The sequence below is a fragment of the Phoenix dactylifera genome, chromosome 3, assembly GCF_009389715.1.
Source record: "Phoenix dactylifera cultivar Barhee BC4 chromosome 3, palm_55x_up_171113_PBpolish2nd_filt_p, whole genome shotgun sequence".
Taxonomy (NCBI): Eukaryota; Viridiplantae; Streptophyta; class Magnoliopsida; order Arecales; family Arecaceae; genus Phoenix; species Phoenix dactylifera.
Window position 1 is genome coordinate 13869769 of NC_052394.1, and position 24245 is coordinate 13894013.

General features: G+C 47.9%; 1 protein-coding gene and 1 pseudogene across 3 annotated transcripts; one reads left to right on the plus strand and one right to left on the minus strand.

Annotated features, from left to right (window-relative positions):
* LOC103708032 overlaps positions 1–15171 on the plus strand; it is a 51188-nt pseudogene extending 36017 nt beyond the window's left edge.
* A 1330-nt stretch (positions 15172–16501) lies between these two features.
* Positions 16502–24124, minus strand: LOC120110241 (phenylacetaldehyde reductase-like). 3 transcript variants are annotated; one of them, XM_039124668.1, is made up of 6 exons: positions 23797–24124; positions 23121–23290; positions 20713–20904; positions 19862–19964; positions 19140–19323; positions 16502–17027 (listed from the first exon to the last, which is right to left on the minus strand). In XM_039124668.1, the coding sequence occupies exons 1-6, from the start codon at positions 23912–23914 to the stop codon at positions 16862–16864; spliced, it is 933 nt and encodes a 310-aa protein (XP_038980596.1). In that variant the 5' UTR covers positions 23915–24124; the 3' UTR covers positions 16502–16861. The 3 variants fall into 3 exon arrangements, with proteins under 3 accessions (XP_038980596.1, XP_038980595.1, XP_038980597.1); XM_039124667.1 differs by having other exon boundaries at positions 19802–19964; positions 23797–24120; XM_039124669.1 differs by lacking the exon at positions 20713–20904 and having other exon boundaries at positions 19802–19964; positions 23797–24118.
* Between the last annotated feature and the right edge of the window lie 121 nt (positions 24125–24245).

The window sequence follows — 24245 nt, forward strand, 5'->3', positions numbered from 1 at the left end:
CATACTGTAGATACTACTTCATGCTTGACACTCCATTGGACATGGCTTTGTGCTTGTCTCTTCATGTGAGCTTGTTGGACCTCATGAGCCTTGTCCAAGATTCTCTTTTGTTCAAACTTGTCCTATTTAATTTCCTCATTTAATCTTCAGCCATCTACATCTCCCAAGTCATAAGAAGCTTGGGCACAAAAAATGCAAATGTAACAAGAAGTATCTCCAATCATAACTGTTACGGGGGAACTTAGCCACCATGCCCCACGTGACCGGCACACGCGCCCAGGAAGACTACGGCTGCCCCTTGATCCAGCAATCCGACCTCGGGTCGGATATCTTCGGCTCCGCAGCCCGACCCCGAGTCGGGTGCCCCTTGATCAGCAATCCGACCTCGGGTCGGATATCTTCGGCTCCGCAGCCCGACCCCGAGTCGGGTGCCCCTTGATCCAGCAATCCGACCCCAAGTCGGCAATCTCTTGACAACAACAGACTGTTCCCCTGAGGCACGCCGCGGCCCCCTGCTCCACTACTCCCTGCAACGGCCGAATCCGGCGCTGCCCCACGATCCCCTGTAACAGCCGTACAAAGCGGAGCTCCACTACGCCCTGCCATGGCCGTACCCAGCGCTGCCCCACGACGCCCTGTAACGGCCACGTCAGTGGCAACCCCATCGTGCCACACGATGACCAATCCCCAGAAAAACCCCCCAGCCTGATATATATGGGGCTGGGGGGGAAGGGGGAGGGTAAGAAAGATTTTCCAGAGTATCATCTTACCTGCTACCTCTCCTTCTCCTTCTCCTTCGATCTCCCCTGACTTGATCGTCGGAGGGCCCCCACTACCCTGGTGGTGGTGCGAGGCTTGCTTGCAGGTTTCCCGGCGGAGGGCGGAGCGCAACCAAAGCAATTCAAAGGGAACCCCGTTCACACCGCTGTGCCAATCGTTCTCGGTTTGGACCCCCAGCAACAGTTGGCGCTAGAAGGAGGGCCCGGATCTCAGAGCGATCGTAATGGCACGGCGAGGTGGTCGTGGAGCTTCCAATGCTTCCGATCGCGGGGCCTCTCGCGCCTCTGGCCGGGAGGCCGCTGCATCTCCAACACACTCTCAGCAACACTCCACCGCCCCACCGCCCATTCAGACGGTCGAAGCCGCCCAGTTCGACCAGCTAGCCCAGCAGGTTCGCACCCTCGCGGAGGCGGTGCAGAATCTGCAGGGTGCGATGTCCCGGGCGCCGCAGCGGACTCAGGAGCCGCTGCTGCCTGAGCGTTCGCCTGTCCTCCTCAACCCGCGCTCCTTTCTCTCCCATGGGGAGGAGCGCCGGCGCGAGGAGGATTCTCGAGCACGCTCCATTCTGCCGGGACCTTCCAACCGGAGCTGCGCGGGGTACGAGAGGCGGGCCCGGGCGCGTTCCCAGACCCCCCAGTCCTCGAGGAACCCGCGCTCCAGTCGGTCCCCCTCTCGCCGCTCCTTGTCTCCCACCCACCGGTCGCGCTCCCTGGACCGGCGGGTGGACGATCTCCACCGACAACTCCAGGTCCTGAAGGGCCATTCCAAAGATCCCTTCGCCGACTTAGAGATCTCCTCCCAGCCGGCGCTCGCCTCGAGGATCCTGCGGACCCCGAATCCGCCGGGGTTCAAAATGCCGACGATCGAGCCCTATGACGGGGCGGCGGACCCGCGGGATCACGTCGAGAGTTTCAGGACCCTTATGCTCCTCCACGGAGCATCAGATCTCCTTCTCTGCAAGGCTTTCCCGGCAACCCTCCGTGGCCCGGCGAGGGCATGGTTCGCCGGGCTGGAGGCTGACTCAATCCGGTCCTTCGACCAGTTCACTCGCCTCTTCATCACTCATTTCGCCGTCAGTAGCCGGCGGCGACTGGTCTCCGACTCCATCTTTGATGTCCGGCAAAACGAGGGAGAAACCCTGCGGGATTATCTTACCCGCTTCAACAGGGCTACGCTGGAGGTCCGGAACCTGAGTCAGGAGGTAGCTCTTTCAGCCCTGAAGCGTGGCTTCCGGAAGGGCAGACTCACCTTCTCCCTGGACAAACGCCTGCCGCGGAGCTTCCCAGAGCTGTTGTCCCGGGCGAACCAGTATGCGGACGCCGAGGAGGCGGCCGCCCACCGGAGCAAGGAGGCCGCCGAGATCCCTCAAAAGCTTGGGAAGAAAAGGCGGAAAGAGGCACGCCAGAGGAGGAGCCCGACGCCTCAGCGTCGGCGCAGAAGCCCGTCGCCGGCGAAGAACCACGGCGCCCCACGCCCTCGTTCTCCGCCCCGACGTTTTCACCGATACACCCCTCTCCTGACTCCCCGGGCCCAGATCCTTATGGAGATCAAGGGGCGGGAGGACCTCCCGGCCCCGAGACAGATGCGGAGGATCCCTGGGAAGAGGCCCTCCCGGGCGTACTGTGAGTACCATCGAGACCACGGCCACGACACGGAGGACTGCTTCCAGCTTCAGGACGAGATCGAGGCTCTCATCCGCCGGGGGCGTCTCGGTCGATATGTGAGCGACCGACGTCCCCCCGCAGACCCGCGTCCGGCCGACCCGGCCCCTCCGGAGCCTCGGGAGCAGAATCGACCCGTTGCGGGCGTGATCCACACTATCACTGGGGGCTGCCCCCGGCCCGTGAGGAGCGCAGGGGGCTCGGCGGAGGCGTCGGGGGCGGCCGTCGCAAAGAGGCAGAGGGTCGGCAATGTAATCACCTTTTGTGATGAGAATGTAAAGGGGGTTCAGACCCCCCACGATGACGCCATGGTGATCTCCCTCACTATGGCAAACTATGATGTAAGGCGTGTTCTTGTGGATAGTGGAAGCTCAGCTGATATCTTGTTTTACGAGGCCTTCCAAAAGATGGGCTTGTCCAGACAATTGTTGCACAAAATATCCACCCTCCTCATAGGATTCACCGGTGACGCTGTCCCGGCGGAAGGTGTCGTTGAGCTGCCTGTGACTGCGAGCGTCGCACCCGCAGAAGCCACGGTGCGACTCGGATTCTTGGTCGTCCGTGTTCCCTCGGCCTACAACGCTATCCTCGGACGACCCGGACTGAACGCCCTTCGCGCGGTGGTCTCTACGTACCACTTGCTCATGCGGTTCCCCACGGCGGTCGGGATCGGGGAGGTCCGAGGCGACCAACCGACCGCACGGCAATGTTTCCTAGCGACCCTCAAAGGGAAGAAGCCCGCAGAAGCCCTAAGCGTCGAGTCCCTTGATGCCAGAGACGAGGTGGCCTTGCGGCAGGGGGAGCCGGCCGAAGGTGTGGTCGAAGTTCCCCTCGAGGAAGGCCGCCGGGACCGGGTGGTCCGGGTCGGCGCCAATCTCGACCCGGGAGCTCGGGCCCGGTTGGTGGAATTCCTCCGAGCCAATGCCGATATATTTGCCTGGTCGGCGGCCGATGTACCTGGGATCGACCCGGAGGTCATTTCTCACGCCCTCAACGTCGACCCGACCCACCGGCCAGTGAAGCAGAAGAAGAGACACTGTGCCCCGGATCGGATCCGGGTGGTCGACCAGGAGGTAGACAAACTCTTGGAGGCAGGATTCATAAGGGAGGTGAGTTACCCCGAGTGGCTGGCAAATGTTGTACTTGTCCGGAAGGCGAGCGGGAAGTGGAGGATGTGCGTCGACTATACCGACCTGAACAAGGCGTGCCCTAAGGATAGCTTCCCGCTTCCGCGGATAGACCAACTGGTCGATGCGACTTCCGGATATCAGCTGCTGTCTTTCATGGACGCCTTCTCCGGTTACAACCAGATAATGATGGCCCCACAGGACGAGGAGAAAACTGCCTTTATAACGGACCGGGGGCTGTACTGCTACAAGGTAATGCCCTTCGGTCTGAAGAACGCTGGCGCCACTTACCAGCGCCTCGTCAACAAAATCTTCAAAGAGCAAATCGGCCGGAACATGGAGGTGTACGTGGACGATATGCTGGTGAAGAGCCGCTAGGCAGACCAGCACATCGTGGATCTGGAGGAGACTTTCACCACCTTACGGAAGTTTCGCATGAAGCTGAACCCAGCGAAGTGCGCCTTTGGCGCTTCGGCCGGGAGGTTCCTTGGTTTCATTGTCAACCAGCGGGGTATCGAAGCCAACCCGGACAAAATCAAGGCCATCCAAGGTATGTCCCCTCCGACCAAAGTAAAGAAAGTTCAGGAGCTCGCTGGAAGGGTCGCCGCGCTCGGACGATTTGTGGCAAAATCGGCCGAACGCTGCCAACCATTCTTCAAGGTGTTAAAACGCCCAAAAGACTTCCTCTGGACGGCCGAATGTCAAGCAGCATTCGACCAGCTCAAGGAATACCTGGCGTCTCCTCCCCTACTGTCCAAGCCGCAAGAAGGGGAGATGCTCTACCTCTATCTGGTGGTCTCCCCAACCGCGGTCAGTGCGGTGCTGGTTCGGGAAGAGGCAAAGCTCCAGAAGCCTGTGTACTACATCAGCCGGGTCCTACGGGACGCCGAGACGCGGTATACGAAGGCTGAAAAGATCGCCTTCGCGCTGCTGACCGCGACCAGGAGGCTCCGCCCCTATTTCCAGGCCCATTCTGTCACCCTCTTAACTGATCAACCGTTACGACAGATCCTCAGCAACCCCGAGAATGCGGGACGGCTGGTGAAGTGGGCAGTAGAACTCGGTGAGTTCGACATCCGCTACCAGCCTCGACCCGCCATCAAGGCCCAGGTGCTCGCGGACTTCCTCGCTGAGTGCACGGTGCAGGAGGCGGAACCTAGACCGCCGGAAACGCCCAGCCTCGACCTCCCGACCTGGACGCTTCACATCGATGGGTCGTCGAACCCCGAGGGTGGAGGGCCGGGCTGGTCCTTACCAGTCCTGATGGAGTGATAGCCGAGTATGCCTTGAGGTTTGGATTTCCAGTTACCAACAACGAGGCGGAATACGAGGCCCTAGTCGCAGGACTCAAACTCACCGGGGAGCTCGGCATCCGGCGTTTGAAGGTCTTCACCGACTCCCAGCTGGTGGTCGGGCAGGTCCGTGGGGAGTTCGAGGCCCGGAGCCCGACCATGCAGAACTACGTCCGGAAGGTGCAAGCACTCATTCCCGACCTCAGCAGTGTCGACATCCAGCAGGTCCCCAGAAGCGAAAATGCCAGGGCCGACAGGTTGTCCCGCTTGGTGGGCGCAGAGGCGCACAACTTGTCGAGGGCAATCTACCTGGAGACCCTGGATGCTCCGAGCATCGGCGAGGCTGGAGCGGTGATGGCGATTGATCCGGAGCCTTCTTGGATGGACCCGCTCGTCGCCTACCTCGCCGAAGGGATCCTCCCTGAAGACGAAGATCAAGCTCGGCGACTTGTCAGGAAGTCCGCCCACTACGTACTCTATGAAGGGAGGCTGTATCGGACCTCGTTTACCGCCCCCCTCTTAAGGTGCCTCCGCCCCTCGGAGGCGACCTACGTCCTCGGCGAAGTCCATGAGGGCGTCTGCGGATCGCACTCGGGGGCTAGGTCCTTGGCGCACAAGATCATGAGGCAAGGCTATTATTGGCCTACCTTGTTGGAGGACTCAAAGGATCACGTACGGAAATGCGACGCCTGCCAGCGCCACGCCAACGTCCAGAGAGTCCCTTCTGTCCCCTTGGCACCAATCACCGCACCCTGGCCCTTCGCACAGTGGGGAATGGATATCCTCGGACCATTCCCCGTCGCTTCCGCCCAGCGGAAATTCTTGATTGTTGCAATCGACTACTTCACCAAGTGGGTGGAGGCAGAGCCGCTGGCCACTATCACGGAGGCGCAAACCTTTTCGTAAATACAAGCGATCCTTTCGTAGGCGTTTGTCCCCAATTGGATCGGGGGACGTGAAGAAAAACATCATTGTCCGATTTGGGGTACCCCGGGTCCTCATCTCGGATAATGGTCGACAGTTCGACAACAAGCATTTCCGTGACTTCTGCGAGGAATTCGGGATCGAGCATCGGTTCACATCTGTGTCGCATCCCCAAACCAACGGTGAGGCCGAGGTGACAAACCGGACAATCCTCCAAGGAATTAAGGTGCGAATCGGTCGGACGGGGCAAGCTTGGGTCGAAGAACTCGAGAACGTCCTTTGGGCGTATCGGACCACGCATCGGACCCCTACCGGGGAGACGCCTTTCAGCCTAACCTATGGCACGGAAGCGGTTGTCCCCGTGGAGCTCGGACTCCCCTCGCCCCGGGTGGCTACGCACCGACCCGAGGCCAATTCGGAGCAACTCCGAGGAAACCTGGACCTCTTGGAAGAAGCGAGGGAAATGGCGCAGGTTCGGATGGCGATGTATCAGCGGAGGGTGGCCCGATATTATAACTCCAAGGTCCGACCAAAACTTTTCAGAATCGGAGATCTGGTGCTAAGGCGAGCCAAAGCATCTCAACCCGCGGAAGGTGGGAAGCTGGCGCCAAATTAGAAAGGCCCATATAGGGTTCGCTGGGTAAACCGACCTGGCTCCTACCAGTTGGAGGCCCTAGATGGTCGAGAAATTCCAAGGAGCTGGAATTCCGCTAACCTACGGGTGTATTACCAGTAGAAAGACAAAGCCAGAAAGACAGTTCAAAAAATGTATAGTCCTTTTCATCTCAATAATTCCTGGTTACAATGGCGTGTTCGTGTGATTACAAAGAATTCCCAGAGGGGAATTGGGGAGTAAAGAAAGTAAGGAAGAGGTGGGGACTCCGTTAAGCTGAAGATCTGGGATCCCGAACCCTCCATCCGAAGCAGCTGCAATCCCACCGGGCGTGGGTGCTTCCCCCCGGAGGCGCCATCGACGCCTCACGCAAAAGACGAAGAGCCGGCGCGGACGAAGAAGAAGTTCGCACTGCTTTTAGAGGAACGCCACCTCCAAGGGATATTCCGGTCCTCCCCAGGAGAAGGGGAGGAAAGGAATACAAGGGAGAAGAGCGCGAGGAGGCGCGATCCCGGATGAAGCGTCTAGCGCAGAGCTCAATCGGAAGGTGGGACTGAAAAGAGGAGGGATGTGATCCCGGATGAAACGCCTAGAGCGGAGTTCCGCCGGGGAGAATCTCCTTGTTAATCCCAGATGAAACGGCTAGTTGGCGGAAGTCGCGAGGGGCGCGCCTCCCGTTCCTCCGGCAGGGGTTTCCCAGCCACGCACCGGAGAGGAGGTCCACGATCCATGGCAACCTGAACAGCTCCGGCTTGGCAGGCTCCACCGCACCTGCACTTATATTAATAGCCAAACTGTGGCCCCCCGGTCGTTCCGATGCGGGTGGCTCCAATAAATGCGGGCGCATCGAATCCGGAGCCGTTCCGGCTCTCGAGGCGTATCCTCCCACGACCTCCTAAGCGTCGTTCTCCTTAATTGCATTCTTCATGCAGGACACTCCGGGCGGCGTGTATCCCACGGCCCACGTATCTCCGCACGCGCCAGGCCGCATCCGCCTCGAAGAACGCGTGTATCGCGGCCGGCTTAACTGGCACTCCTCGCAAGCAGCAACTGGCCGATCCGATTTCCCAGGTAACGCCTCAATTAGCATTTAATAGCCTTCTCGTGTTCCCCAGGCGACGCTTCGAGAGGAGGAGAAATACAATCGCAGCTGGCCACGGAGAAACCCCGTCGAGCGGCAAGTGATAGGCGGCGCGACCAACGAGTGGAATTCCCCGAGGCTCGGCCCTCGGATGCCAGGCTAACCCGATGATCATCCCGGGAACAGACTAGCCTGAAGCCCCGACCGGTCGCCTCGGCTTGCGCCAGCCTTGGCCGACCAACGAGCGAAATTCTCCGAGGCTCGGCCCTCGGATGCCAGGCTAACCCGATGATCATCCCGGGAGCAGACTAGCCTGAAGCCCCGACCGGTCGCCTCGGCTTGCGCCAGCCTTGGCCGACCAACGAGCGGAATTCCCCGAGGCTCGGCCCTCGGATGCCAGGCTAACCCGATGATCATCCCGGGAGCAGACTAGCCTGAAGCCCCGACCGGTCGCCTCGGCTTGCGCCAGCCTTGGCCGACCAACGAGCGGAATTCTCCGAGGCTTGGCCCTCGGATGCCAGGCTAACCCGATGATCATCCCGGGAGCAGACTAGCCTGAAGCCCCGACCGGTCGCCTCGGCTTGCGCCAGCCTTGGCCGACCAACGAGCGGAATTCCCCGAGGCTCGGCCCTCGGATGCCAGGCTAACCCGATGATCATCCCGGGAACAGACTAGCCTGAAGCCTCGACCGGTCGCCTCGGCTTGCGCCAGCCTTGGCCGACCAACGAGCGGAATTCCCCGAGGCTCGGCCCTCGGATGCCAGGCTAACCCGATGATCATCCCGGGAGCAGACTAGCCTGAAGCCCCGACCGGTCGCCTCGGCTTGGGCCAGCCTTGGCCGACCAACGAGCGGAATTCTCCGAGGCTCGGCCCTCGGATGCCAGGCTAACCCGATGATCATTCCGGGAGCAGACTAGCCTGAAGCCCCGACCGGTCGCCTCGGCTTGCGCCAGCCTTGGCCGACCAACGAGCGGAATTCCCTGAGACTCGGCCTCGGATGCCAGGCTAACCTGATGATCATCCCGGGAGCAGACTAGCCTGAAGCCCCGACCGGTCGCCTCGGCTTGCGCCAGCCTTGGCCGACCAACGAGCGGAATTCCCCGAGGCTCGGCCCTCGGGATGCCAGGCTAACCCGATGATCATCCCGGGAGCAGACTAGCCTGAAGCCCCGACGGGTCGCCTCGGCTTGCGCCAGCCTTGGCCGACCAACGAGCGGAATTCCCCGAGGCTCGGCCCTCGGATGCCAGGCTAACCCGATGCATCATCCCGGGAGCAGACTAGCCTGAAGCCCCGACCGGTCGCCTCGGCTTGCACCAGCCTTGGCCGACCAACGAGCGGAATTCCCCGAGGCTCGGCCCTCGGATGCCAGGCTAACCCGATGATCACCCCGGGAACAGACTAGCCTGAAGCCCCGACCGGTCGCCTCGGCTTGCGCCAGCCTTTGGCCGACCAACGAGCGGAATTCTCCGAGGCTCGGCCTCGGATGCCAGGCTAACCCGATGATCATCCCGGGAGCAGACTAGCCTGAAGCCCCGACCGGTCGCCTCGGCTTGCGCCAGCCTTGGCCGACCAACGAGCGGAATTCTCCGAGGCTCGGCCCTCGGATGCCAGGCTAATCCGATGATCATCCCCGGGAACAGACTAGCCTGAAGCCTCGACCGGTCACCTCGGCTTGCGCCAGCCTTGGCCGACCAACGAGCGGAATTCCCCGAGGCTCGGCCCTCGGATGCCAGGCTAACCCGATGATCATCCCGGGAACAGACTAGCCTGAAGCCCCCGACCGGTCGCCTCGGCTTGCGCCAGCCTTGGCGACCAACGAGCGGAATTCCCCGAGGCCGGCCCCTCGATGCCAGGCTAACCCGATGATCATCCCGGGAGCAGACTAGCCTGAAGCCCCGACCGGTCGCCTCGGCTTGGGCCAGCCTTGGCCGACCAACGAGCGGAATTCTCCGAGGCTCGGCCCTCGGATGCCAGGCTAACCCGATGATCATTCCGGGAGCAGACTAGCCTGAAGCCCCGACCGGTCGCCTCGGCTTGCGCCAGCCTTGGCCGACCAACGAGCGGAATTCTCCGAGACTCGGCCCTCGGATGCCAGGCTAACCCGATGATCATCCCGGGAGCAGACTAGCCTGAAGCCCCGACCGGTCGCCTCGGCTTGCGCCAGCCTTGGCCGACCAACGAGCGGAATTCTCCGAGGCTCGGCCCTCGGATGCCAGGCTAACCCGATGATCATCCCGGGAGTAGACTAGCCTGAAGCCCCGACCGGTCGCCTCGGCTTGCGCCAGCCTTGGCCGACCAACGAGCGGAATTCCCCGAGGCTCGGCCCTCGGATGCCAGGCTAACCCGATGATCATCCCGGGAGCAGACTAGCCTGAAGCCCCGACCGGTCGCCTCGGCTTGCACCAGCCTTGGCCGACCAACGAGCGGAATTCCCCGAGGCTCGGCCCTCGGATGCCAGGCTAACCCGATGATCACCCCGGGAACAGACTAGCCTGAAGCCCCGACCGGTCGCCTCGGCTTGCGCCAGCCTTGGCCGACCAACGAGCGGAATTCCCCGAGGCTCGGCCCTCGGATGCCAGGCTAACCCGATGATCATCCCGGGAGCAGACTAGCCTGAAGCCCCGACCGGTCGCCTCGGCTTGCGCCAGCCTTGGCCGACCAACGAGCGGAATTCCCCGAGGCTCGGCCCTCGGATGCCAGGCTAACCCGATGATCATCCCGGGAGCAGACTAGCCTGAAGCCCCGACCGGTCGCCTCGGCTTGCGCCAGCCTTGGCCGACCAACGAGCGGAATTCTCCGAGGCTCGGCCCTCGGATGCCAGGCTAACCCGATGATCATCCCGGGAACAGACTAGCCTGAAGCCCCGACCGGTCGCCTCGGCTTGCGCCAGCCTTGGCCGACCAACGAGCGGAATTCCCCGAGGCTCGGCCCTCGGATGCCAGGCTAACCCGATGATCATCCCGGGAACAGACTAGCCTGAAGCCCCGACCGGTCGCCTCGGCTTGCGCCAGCCTTGGCCAACCAATGAGCGGAATTCCCCGAGGCTCGGCCCTCGGATGCCAGACTAACCCGATGATCATCCCGGGAGCAGACTAGCCTGAAGCCCCGACCGGTCGCCTCGGCTTGCGCCAGCCTTGGCCGACCAACGAGCGGAATTCCCCGAGGCTCGGCCCTCGGATGCCAGGCTAACCCGATGATCATCCCGGGAGCAGACTAGCCTGAAGCCCCGACCGGTCGCCTCGGCTTGCGCCAGCCTTGGCCGACCAACGAGCGGAATTTTCTGAGGCCTAACCCTCGGATGCCTGGCCTAGCGCCGGAAGAATTTCCTGAGGCCTAACCCTCGGATGCCTGGCCTAGCGCCGGAAGAATTTTCTGAGGCCTAACCCTCGGATGCCTGGCCTAGCGCCGGAGGAACTTCAAGAGTCAGGAGTCGGCGAGACGCTACTAAGAGTTAAAAGAGGAAGGACGAAAGTGAAATGAAGAAACACTTTGTTTGCATTAACTTTCGTTGCATCAGGGCCGAGACCCATACAACATGGCAAAACGCTAACATACAAAGAAAAGAACAAAGAAAAGTACAGAGAGTCAACTTGGAGGAACCCCTGGGTCTGGAACGGCGAGCACGTCCGCGAAGGGAAGGGAGAACGGCTCCGAGAGCGTCAAAGGAGGAGCGAACGAACAGTCCGACGGCAACGGCAGCAGCACAAGGGAGAAACTTGAGGATGCCTGTGAAAAGAAAGGCGGACGGGGGAGGGCCCCCGGTCAAATAGGCGGAAGGGCGGGTGACGCATCGGTGACGCCAGAGGACGCCCGGCTGCCGAAGGGTCGTTCGCGCCCCAAAGGCGAATCGACGCCATTAAGAAAGGATGTCCGCCGAAATCCGCAGACTGCCAGATCAGCGACAACCGCCATACGCCATAAAGAAGGCGGGGAGCTCGGAACGCGCGCGCCTTTCCGAGGGATGGCGGCAATCTCGAAGCATCACTCCCTTCACCCGTTCCCCTCCTGGTTCCAGGCTCGGAAGTGGGGGGCTACTGTTACGGGGGAACTTAGCCACCATGCCCCACGTGACCGGCACGCGCGCCCAGGAAGACTACGGCTGCCCCTTGATCCAGCAATCCGACCTCGGGTCGGATATCTTCGGCTCCGCAGCCCGACCCCGAGTCGGGTGCCCCTTGATCCAGCAATCCGACCTCGGGTCGGATATCTTCGGCTCCGCAGCCCGACCCCGAGTCGGGTGCCCCTTGATCCAGCAATCCGACCCCAAGTCGGCAATCTCTTGACAACAACAGACTATTCCCCTGAGGCACGCCGCGGCCCCCTGCTCCACTACTCCCTGCAACGGCCGAATCCGGCGCTGCCCCACGATCCCCTGTAACAGCCGTACAAAGCGGAGCTCCACTACGCCCTGCCATAGCCGTACCCAGCGCTGCCCCACGACGCCCTGTAACGGCCACGTCAGTGGCAACCCCATCGTGCCACACGATGACCAATCCCCAGAAAAACCCCCCAGCCTGATATATATGGGGCTGGGGGGGGGAAGGGGGAGGGTAAGAAAGATTTTCCAGAGTATCATCTTACCTGCTACCTCTCCTTCTCCTTCTCCTTCGATCTCCCCTGACTTGATCGTCGGAGGGCCCCCACTACCCTGGTGGTGGTGCGAGGCTTGCTTGCAGGTTTTCCGGCGGAGGGCGGAGCGCAACCAAAGCAATTCAAAGGGAACCCCGTTCACACCGCTGTGCCAATCGTTCTCGGTTTGGACCCCCAGCAACAATAACAATATAAACTACAACTGATGCTCTCTCTTCTTTTACATTAGACCATGCCAACGCCCCAAGTATCTTGGACCTTCTCAAGCTGTATCTCGTAGCTGTTTATAATATCAGTTTAAAGTTTTTATACTTGCAAATATGGAAAACCATTGGTTTGGCAATCTTTCATACATGGATCAAATCCAAATCTTGATTAAACCTCCTATTCCTTTTAGCTTAAGTTTGCTATTGCTAGGCTCTGCTTAATCTTAGCATTACTGTTATCTCCATTGATAGAAAAACCTGTATATCTTATTGATGATGATTACAGCCCTGTGTTTATAATTAATTGTGTGCCATGTATCAGCGATAAGTTATTGATTAATGAATGAGTGTGTTCTGAAACATTTTTCTGTTTTGATTCTCTGATTATAAAGCACAAATATCATGCCTGATTACTCTTCCTTGATGTTCTTTTATTCGTATCTTTGAAGTATCAAATAATTGCTGAAATATTTTTCCAGAGTGCAGACATATATTTTTGTATTAACCTCTACTTTGCCTCCTCTATCAACTTGTTTTCAGTCATTCCAAGTACTAGTTCTTGAAGAGAAGTTTTAATGAGTTACCCTTCAATCTAAATGTACATCTCTACTTAGATAGAGCTCCCTTTTTCAAAACTTTTTCCCTGATTGTCAAGCTCGATATGCTGGCAGGTGTGCAGATGACAAGCCCTTTGTGCCAATATATCAGGTCTCAAAGGAAAAGGCAAATAGCTTAGGCATTGACTATATTCCTCTAGAGACAAGCATCAAGGAGACTGTTGAAAGCTTGAGGGAGAAGGGGTTTGTGAGTTTTTAAAAGTTGGCAATTGCAACTTAAAGCTCACCCAATTACTTGGGACAATGCTAAATGGCATTGCAAAGACAGCAAGATGCTGTAGCTCCACCAAACCTAGAGAACTTTCCACTTTGTTTTGTGCAATTGTGCAACCTTTGCTTGCTGAGATATTTTCTAGAAGATATTTTCATATGCCTACCATGTTTCGTTGTGTTTTTCTGACCATTTATAGGCTAAAATATAGTATGTATTTAATTCTCCTGGACTTTCCCACACTTCCTAACACTTTCTATGACTGAAAGAATGCCATGCCATGCCTTCTCTCTTCAATGCGAAGATTTTTATGACAATACCATCATTAAAGTATCATGGTTATTGTAAGAAGAGATGCAAAAAATTACTCTTTTAGATTAATAATTGAGAAACAAAATAAAATATCTAAAGTTTTATAGTTGACCAATACTCCTATCTACCATTTTTCTATTCGTTTTGTTTTTGTAGAAAAGGTGTTCACTTAGACACTAGTTTCTTACAAAAATAATAAACCCTTAAAAACAGAAAACCAACTTTTTGAAATGCGCTATCAGGAAGTGGCATGACAAATTCAAAAAAAGCAAAGATGAAGCCTTTAGATGGCTTGCATAAAATTGGCCTCAAGGTTTTCTCAGTATGTATGGAGAAAAAATGGTAAAAAGGAAAAATAGAATGAAAACAAAAGGTTCTATTGATATATCATAAAAATAAAAGATGCTTTTAATTGTTTGATCCAACTTTCTTTATTCCATAGGTTTAACAAAATTCTTATTGATTTCCAAGACTTCATAAACTTTAGCCAAAGCAAGGATTAATTTTGTGGTTATCTTTAGCAATTGAGTATGCAAGTAACATAAAATAATATAACATACTTATATATAAATGAAAATATTGTCAAAGTAATATGGAGACCAATATTGCTAGATTTTTGAAAGAATATACAAGTGTTTGTTATGGATCGTGCAAATGTAGAATTCACTAATAAATTTAAGAGTGAGAGTGTAATTAAATACAAAAGACATCTATACATATCCTCCTAAATATTGAAATTTGCATCAATACATTTCCAAATTGATATTTGTATTTATAGCTTTATAAAATACTTGTTTTGCATGTATATCTTTCTGTTTTCTTTTTTCTTGTATATGTGCCCACACCATCTAACATCGTTAAGAAATTGGCAATTAAAAATTAAAAATAACTAAAATACTCTTATGCGTACATATGTGGAAAGAAATATTTATAAGGCTATACATCCAGATAGCAACTTTACAAGAATATTCATGCAATTTTACATATTTAAGAGGGTTTACACGTAAAAAAATTTAATTTTAATTTTGTCTATTTCAACTTGTTTTAACACTTGGATTTTAGTCTAGTGCATTCTCCTTAATATATTCTATAACAATATTACTCAAGAAAAATATCATGTTATTGTTTAATTGCAAAGCCATTACTGACTGTTGGCAACTTTTTTTTACTATGTATTTCAGATTGTTTCTTTTTTTTTTGGCGTTGGATCTTTTGCCTATAGATTGGACATTAGAGATGAAGACTATTCATTGTATTCCCTACAATTTTTACTTCGAAAAGTATACAAAATATGGAAAAAATATAGTAGCAACTAGCAAGAGTAGTGGAGAAGGTATGCAAGAGTGAAAAGAGAGAGCAAGAGATGGCTCTTGCAGGGAGTAGTATCAGGATCCTAGACCGTAGTCTTTATAGATGGCAACATATTAGTGGAATAAGATAGGTGGTCTAGCATGAATGTAACAAGTCTTGCTCAAGGGTTAATTTTTGAAACAAAACTAAATTTCTGCAGGTTTTCTATGTTCCTTTTGTTTAATATTATCTTTAGAGCAACATTATATTCCTAACTTCTGATTGCAATACAATGCATTCAAAGTAATCATGAATGATAAGAATTAATCAAGCATCCAATTTCTTCAGTAATTTATATCTTGATTTAATAAATATAGGAAAAGTCTCTATATGTTCAAAAACAAGTAATAAAGTCAAATATATTCTAGACCTTTGAATTATCCGACGCTAGCTTAAATGTATCTTATTTTACCCAAAAAAAGACTTAGATGTGCATTAATTCAATCAAATATTTTTCGCTTGCATATATTGTTGACATGAGAATGAAAAAAAACTTTTTAGGCTATAGGATTTTATGACTTTGGAGCAAGTGTTTTGTCATTGCTCATCTTGAAAATCCCTACTTACTAGCTTTGGTATCATTAAGAATTGCTATTAGGAGATGGCCAACATCTCAAGCCACATGCAATCCTTAATCTTCCTAGCTTTGTTCATGAATAAATAATTCTTGATATGGATACACATTTACAAGATATATATAAACTCATCATCGCTATATCGCACTAAGATGTTCTATTTAGTGAAAATTTCATCCAAGTCCTATTAGCATATAGCATCTCAACCAAAAGAGGTCATAAAAAAGAGTCCCCACAAAGCTTGAGCTAACTAAAGATCATGACACATTCTTATAAGATGCCTTACTAATACTAAAGATTAAAGCATGGGCATCACAACAACTACATTAAATATATACATTTCAATGACAATCATGACTAGGGATCCACGCATTGAACCTCTTGAGATCATTTCTGACCATCCATGTTTATTCCTCAAATAACCTTATTAGATCAAGAGATTTTTTTCAGCATTTCACAATTCCAAACCAAAATAGTCTAAATGATGTAAAAGCGTATGCTAAAAGTTTTATAAGTTACAAGCTGTTAAAATTTAATTAAATTCAATGACATGTTAAAAACAAAAGACTTCATGCGCATATACTTCAGTTTGTAATAATTTTTCCTTTATACAGAAGACAAAACAAAATAAAAATCTATGGTTAACACAAAAACAAATGTTGGCAAGGAGACTTTAATTTCCCATATTTTTAGGTTGAAACCTCTATAGCCATTAGAATCATGATTACCACAAAATCACATATTCACAAGGGACGGTATAATATGTGCACCCATTCCTAATGATCCATTTATGTATTCATTTCATAGGTGAGCTAAAATAGAACAAAAACTTCTATACCCAATATTATATGCAAAAGATTTCTTACACATTTCTCTCATCTAAAAATGATTATGAAGGACAGAACAACCATTATAATTATTGCACCATAACATTGATTACATAATAGATATTAAAAGCTTTTACTTGATCTTTTCCTTGTTTAGATACTAAACTATTATCATGTTTCAATAAAAATATAGTGGAATGCATACAAAATATAGTACCATAACATACAAACAGTTATTTTGTCAAATAATGTTGTTACTTGTTGCTATTAACAACAATATATTCATTATAATAGTCAATATCAATAACCATGACAATCTTAATGGGATAGTATTGTTGCAGAAATCTTTGCATTAAAGAGAGAAAGCAAGGCATGACAATCTTTCAGCCCAAAGGAATGTGTAGGAAAGTCAAGGGGAATTCAATGCTACTATTTCTTAGGCCTATAAATGGCCAGCAAAACACCACTATCAAGCATGAAATACACTCAAACATGGTAGACTTTTATAACTACTAGAAAATGTCTCTGTAACAAATAAACCAAAGGTTGCCCAATTGCATAAAACAAAGTTGAAAGTTCTCATATTTTGTGTGGATCTTAAGGATATCGTCAATAGTTCTAAATACTCTCAAATAGCACTACCTCACTGTCTTCATAATACCATCAAGTATTGTCCCAACTAATTAGGGTGAATTCTATTTTGCAATTGCCAATTTTGAAAAACTAACAAATCCTTTCTCCTTCAAGCTTTCGACAGTCTCCTTGATGCTTGTCTCTATAGGAATATAGTCAATACCTAAGCTTTTTTCCTTTTCCTTAGAGACCTGGTATATTGGCGGAAATGGCTTGTCATCCGCACACCTGTAGTAATTGAAGGGTAACTTGTTAAAAACTTATACTCTTCAAGAGCTAGTAATTGAAATGATTGATGAAAAAGCAGCCTTACACCTTCGACCAAGTAGGAAAAAGGGAGAGCAAGTTGATAGAGAAAGCAGAGGCTAGTATTAAATATATGTGTACTCTGGAAAAATACGTCGCACTTGTTTGGTAATTTCAAAAGATATAGACATCATGAAGGAAAAGTAATCAAGCATGAAAACCTAATAGCTTGTGCTTTATGATCACAATTTCAAAATCAAAAAATTGTTTCAGAACACATTTATCAGTTAATCTAATAAATTATAGTTGATGCATAACATGGCATACATTTAATCATAGGCACATGGTAATCTTTTCCATCAATAAGATAACAAGTTTTCAATCCATGGAGAAATCACAGTGATGCCATAGATTGAGCAAAGGAATAGCAAACTTGAGCTAAAGAATAGGATGTTCTATTAAGATTTGGATTTGACCACACAAGAAAGGTTGCCAAGTTGATGGTTATTTATATTTGTAAGGAGAAAAACTTTAAACTAACATTATAGACAACCACAAAATACAAGCCAAGAAGGTCCAAGATACTTCAGTACTCAAGACAAATAAGATGGTACCAAGAAGGTGGTAGAGAGAGAATATATATATACACTGTGAAAGATGGAGACAAATAGATTACATAAAAGCAAGGACAAACAATAATGATCTAGAAATCACTCATAGATGGTAGCAAATCGCCCTAAAAACCCCACCACTAACAAATAGATACTGCATAAAGTAGAAAAGGGCTACCATAGATGGTCTCTGCAGTTATTGTGCTTGGCTGCACTTAAGAATCATATATTAATAGAGCATAAATCAAATTGTTACAGCTTTTCATCACATTTTGGACTAGTTTCAGCTTAAATTTTCCAAAGAATAGAAAATTAATGCCTTTCAATTTAAGTAAGAAGAAAAAGAAAACAGCAAGAAAAGGGTATATATATAAATAATTTTAGGAGAAAGAATGAGAGATCAAAAACACAGATTAGCATGCATTATGGTTTTCTTCTTGAAATCATACATGAATATAATAATAATAATAATAATAAATAGTCATTTATTATAATAGATGCAACCACAGTTTTTTAGTATGAAATAATGTTATTATCCAAAAATAGGATTTGGTTTTTCTGACAAAACCTGTACAATTTTAGTCAAAATATGCTCGAATAAAGCTCAAACAGGTGTATACCTTCTTGACGATGCTTAGGTATGATAAAGCAGCTAGAGCAACTTGGGTAAAGTACTAATTCTCACAGGAATGAAAACCATTATACAAAGTCTTGATTTGATCTGACATTTCTTCAGTTTGAGCTAAAATTTTAATTGAATACTTGGTAAATTATGATATGTAACTCTATCATCAATTGACTAACAGAATCATGAAAAAAAGCAAATTTGGTGGTCGAATGACCACCATACGGTGAATGAGTCAGATTTCTACGAAATTATGTGAGCTAGCCATAACAATTAAGTGGTAAAACAGAAAATTAATTATTTATATAAAGTAGTTAGTGCTAACCCATTGCGGATTCAAATAAGAGGTTGTGTCTATGAATTTAAAACTTAACATTTGAAAGGCATGAGATTTCAGGAACATATTAGGAATGCCTTTGTTAGTCAAAAGATGTCAGCAAATATGTCAGCTAATCCCTCTAACTGTGTATTGTCATATGCAGAGACAATTTGCAACCTCAATGAGGATGGGGCTTGCAGCTAGGGAAAGGGTGTGAAAAGAATGAATTTCTAGATTCTGGATGAAGATGGGACATGATCCAAGAACATTTTCTGAGACATACAGTCATAACACAAGAACAGCAATGTATGTTTGAAGGCTTGGATGTTACAAACATTTTTCACAAATATAAGCCTACTGAACAGACAAAAACATAAAAAAACAAACAGAAATATTGAGAGAGAATGTAGGACAGAATCGCAATGAAAAAATAGAATAACAATTAACAAGAGAATTATTTTCCTTGAAAACAATATGGTTTCTAAAATATATGACGAAGCATCTAAGTAAATCCATTGTCATTAAAGACAGTAACTTACTTTTCTGGCAGTTTAAGAGCAGGATATTGTTCACGCAAAATTTTCACAATCTCTGAATAGTGAGCAACTCTTTCGACTAAACAATATCTTCCCCTTGCTGAGGGAACCTCAAATGCCAGAATATGTGCCATCGCAACATCTTTGACATTGACCCACCCAAAGCTTAAATTTGGATATGTAGATCCTGCAAATGATTCAATAGGAAATTATTAGATTTTAATTCTCTCCCTTCATCAACAAAACAAATTTTGTAGAAAAGAATAATCTAGATTGGATAGAGTATGCTTATAACATTAAAGTGAAGTATATCAAAGAGTTCAACAAGAAGTATGGTTCAAAATTCTATATGAATGAAACATGTCTCTGGAGAATGGAAATGTTTCATAATCAGGCCTGCTGCAATCATACTAGACATCAAAACAATTATCAACTTATTTTGGCCCATTTTGGATAAAACCGCTAGATCTTCACCTTGCCATTTACTTTCTTCTGTTCCTTTTATCTTATGACATTCATACTTTGAGAAATGTTCTATTTGACTTACATCGCAAAAACTACTGCATAGAAAAGCATATTCTACTAAGGCAGATTGAAAGATTTTGGTTCTGATCACTGTTTACTAACATTCAACTAAGATAATATGTAACATGAAATTTACATACCATTTATCAAGTTCAGGAATAGAGCAGAACTCGAATTTAGAGTAGGTTGCAAAAGAGGACCTATGACCGCTCCTGGGTGTATTGTTACGATGTCAATAGAATTATCTTTTGAAAACTTCCAAGCAGCCTCCTCTGCCAACGTCTTCGAGAGTGGATACCACAACTAAAAGAAACCAAAGATTAGGAAAAATATTTGAGGTTCTCAAAACATAAACATTAGCTTTGCACAGTCGGACAAAACTCAAGAAATAAACTGACATACTACTTGCAGTACTCTTGAACAAATAGCACCACAAACCTCTAGCTTATCATAAAATTTATAGAGGAGCATGACCATAAACTTTTTTTCAAGTTATCAGATACAAAAACTACACATAATTATTCTTTTATCTGATAGAGAAAACTATCACACTGCATTACCAGCATTACCAGAAAGCTTCATTTTCTACAAATTGCATATTTTTTGGTACTATATATATGAAAAACTTAAATAATGATATTAGATCAAAGTTGAGGAAAGTCAAAGTTGGCAATAGTCAGTAAAGAGTGAAATTTGCAAAAATCTCAATAAATTTAAGTTTAAGTTGTTTTCCATAAAACATCGTCTTTATAATAATATAAGTTAGTTGTACCATAAAAATTTAAGTTCTCTGATGAATATCCTACAGAAATCAAAAATTTCTTCATAAAATATTGTGAGAAAGGACAAGGACAAAAGTAATTGAAGAACTAGCTATTCTTCATGCTTGCATATATGTTCTTAGGGAATTCATGTTGCTACCATATTTGATCATACAACTTCCAGGTTGTCTCTATCCAGGTATGATTCAAACAGAGAAATAGACATTAAAAGAAGATGGATATCAAAAGGAAATAGGGTGGACACTCGTGAAGTATCTATCAGCTTCTACCTTTTCCTGCTCACAGAACTCTGCACTAGAAAACCATGTCGCATCAACTACGACATCAGGTGTTTGTGGTCTTCCATTGCACACAACAGTAGCCATGGACGATGTTACGACCACCCTTTTAACAGAAGGAGTTTTAATGCAGGAACCGAAAACATTCAGTGTCCCCTTCACTGCCGGGTCAATAAACTCAGCCTAAAAGCAAGATCGAAAGACAAATCTGTTAAAAAAAGTTATAACTTGCCATCATTTGGGACAGCAAAAATAAAGAATATCATAATGACACATGGGACAGAAACCAAGAAAAGAAGGTAAGAAGATTGTGTATGGTAATTTTATTTAATCCCAAATATATTACCATGTTGTGGCACAACATACGAAAAAGAGGAAAACTTGTTGCAGTCAGCAGGAAATATTCAATTAGAAAGATAAATATTGCGGCATACAGGCAAAAAGTTAAGCTCTGCTGGATCTTATTATTAAGCAGAGAAAAAGAGGCCATATATGAAAGCAGCATCAAGTGAAGAACGTGGAATTGCATAGACGTAGGTTGGTACAGATAATGAATCCATATGACAAGGCTCAGTTTCTTGCTAGACAATGTTGTGCATAAATTTGAATCTAAGTTGCAAACATGCCAAAAGTCTAAAGACTCAAATACATAATAAAAAGTATAAAAATGAAAAATGTGCAACACATGCCGAAAACTTAGGATGAGTTTGTATATGAAGAGATGCAAACAAACAGGGAAATGTACATAATAAGTTTCTTTCTTCTCTGTTTTTTCCTTATTTATCTTTTCATGTTGTATTAGAAGTCTGTTGGTCATAGTTGGGTTGAGGAAGAATTAGTAATTACTTATTGGGATTGTACTAGAGAGCTTAGATGTATTAACATATAGGGTTCCTTAGTTACGTGGTCCTCCAAATTTTGTGACTTTTTGTCCCCAACTCATCGAGGAATTATTTTTCTTCATGTTATACTTCTATCTTCTCTTGAAGCGCCTTTAAGAAAGTAGCATTTCGTCAACGAAAACTTTTCCTTTTATGTGATCTCTTGTCACCTTTCGAGAAGGGTTCCTTCATTATTTTATAATCATAAAGGTATTAATGAACCTGCTATGTACTCCAGTATATCATGTAAAATCAACTTCAATTGAAAGTTTCAACAAAATCTTGCAACATGTCCACAGTTGAGAGAGAGAGAGCGGGGGGAGGGGGGAGAGGGAGGGAGAGGGAGAGGAGGGAAGAGAGAGGTCAGGGAGCCTCTGCGCGGAGGAGGCGGAGGCTGTCTGGTCTTCGCCGGCCTCTCTCTTTCCTCCTCTTCCTCTTCTTTCCTCCCCCGCTCTCTCTCTCTCTCTCATGTCCTCATCTCCTTCTTCTCCTCCAGTTAGTCGTCTCAATTTAATTGGCGGAACCGTCCCCATCCTCTACCGGTACGGTCCGGACGATTCCGCAGACCTTGAGTACTACTATAAGATTAAAAATATTGACAAGATTTACAATACTATGCTAACTTTATAACTAATAAGTGAAACATAAGTGCTAACAAATAATACCGTTATTTTTAGGTTATTAGGTATCGATTGCTTAGCTACCTTAGTAGCATCCAACTTTCCAAAGGCTGAAGCATGGATATAGAGTTTTCAATGTACCTATGTATGTTGATATTGTGATATTATTGGAAAACTACTGCACATATTGTACGATGAATGTTTTGTCCATTAACTATGTCATGTCAACCAAGATTTGCCATATTGTTCATACCGCACGATATCAAGCATAGTGTACAAATAGCAAACAATTACTCGGTGGCATACCATGTTCGATATCATGAACTAACCCATATTGACACTCTACCAGCATGGTACCAATACGGATACCGAAACCTGTAATGCGAACCATAATATTAAGGAACATTCGGTATTATTAAGTAGTGTTTTGAACCTGGTGACCTGGATGCCCATTCTGGGTGCGGTCAAAGATCACATATTCAACTATGGTTGAACAAAGATTCAACTACGGCATTCTGGGTGCGGTCAAAGATCGCATGTTCAACTATGGTTGAACAAAGGTTCAACCATAGAAAACAAATGGCCCATTCTTTCTCACCACAAGTAGCAGGTGGACGATCAAACAAGTAGACCCGGCTGATCCAGCCAAGTCTCAAAACACTTGTATTAAGTGCCTATACTAGATTGTTGTCTCAATAGTCAGTGTAAAGATTGCATTCACTCCAATAATAGATTTGCCAGCAAATTCTTCCCAAAAAATGATGAAATTATGATGATGCTGCTTTTGTTTTATAAAACTAACAAGATAGGAGCAATTAAAAATTATATTGGTGAAAAAAGTAAACCTACAGAAAAAAAATAATAACAATGTTGTAATATAATAGATAACCATATGAACCTGCGGATCTGTCGCATTTACATAGCAAGGAGATGCTGTATGAAAAACACCCTCGCACCCCTTAACCACTGAATCGAAAGAGCCCTCTTCTAACAAGTTTGCTTTAAACAGTTGTAGCCTTTCATTGGCTCCTTCCAAGGCACGTAAATGCTCAGTTTTCTTTGGATCAGCTAATAAACATGACATAAAAAAATTATAAGATAAGAGATAAAAATTAATTTTTTGCAAAATTTTAGACCTAGCGGGTCAAGTGGTGGCATGAACGCTTGGCATGGATCAATCATAGAACTTTGTCAAAAAATTGAATGATGATCAAAATATTGCCCTTCCGTCCATGATCCACTAAAAAAAGAATAATAGAAATGGATGTTCAGACAAACATGGCAGAACAGGAAGAAATATCAAAAGCAAAGAGCACAGGAACTGTAGGATTTCATGTTCTATGCATAAGTCAGATATAGGCATATTTATAGGAAAGACTGAAAGCGGAAGCGCTTCTTCAAAATTGTTATAATTTTAACCAGAAATCAAGATCATTCTCAATCTGCCTCAACTGAAATAAAGGATCTTTCTTGCAAGAAGCTCGATATCATTCAATTGCTGCAAAGAAGCTTCAAACTCGTTCTAGAGAAAGTTAACAATATGATCAATCAAAATAGCAGAGAGAGAGACGGACCAAGATCCCGGACGGTGCCGCGCACGGTATATCCGCGCTGGAGGAGAAGCTTGACGAGCCAGGAAGCGATGTAGCCGGACGCACCGGTCACGCACACCACCTTCCCACTCCCACTCATCCTTCTCTCCTCTCTCTCCTCGCTCGATCTCGCTCCCGCTATTCGGTTTTGGGGTGTCTCTGGAGAAGGGCGGGAGCCCGCGAACAAATAGAGAAAGAAGCCCGAAGGGCGGCGGGCATCTTTGACCGAAAAAAAAAAGGGCGGCGGGCAACTTCTACCGGTCGTCGGGAGGATCGGTGGGAAAACGTAAGCAATTGCGACATTGCAAATGGTAGATGATGTATGCATATCGGTTTTGACATGCACTTGCCGTTCTGCCGCATATCGGTTTTGAAACAATTTTATATTTTTATTTTTTAATAAAGATATAAAATTGCTTACGCTTCCCTCT

What these genes read in the sequence shown, in the direction of transcription:
- LOC120110241 (XM_039124667.1), bottom strand. Translation starts at nt 23,914, where the DNA reads ATGAGTGGGAGTGGGAAGGTGGTGTGCGTGACCGGTGCGTCCGGCTAC. An exon ending in CGGCACCGTCCGGGATCTTG is followed by an intron (nt 23,291 to 23,796) that starts GTCCGTCTCTCT and finishes CATGTTTATTAG; the next exon opens with CTGATCCAAAGAAAACTGAG. An exon ending in AGTTCTGTGAGCAGGAAAAG is followed by an intron (nt 19,965 to 20,712) that starts GTAGAAGCTGAT and finishes GGTTTCTTTTAG; the next exon opens with TTGTGGTATCCACTCTCGAA.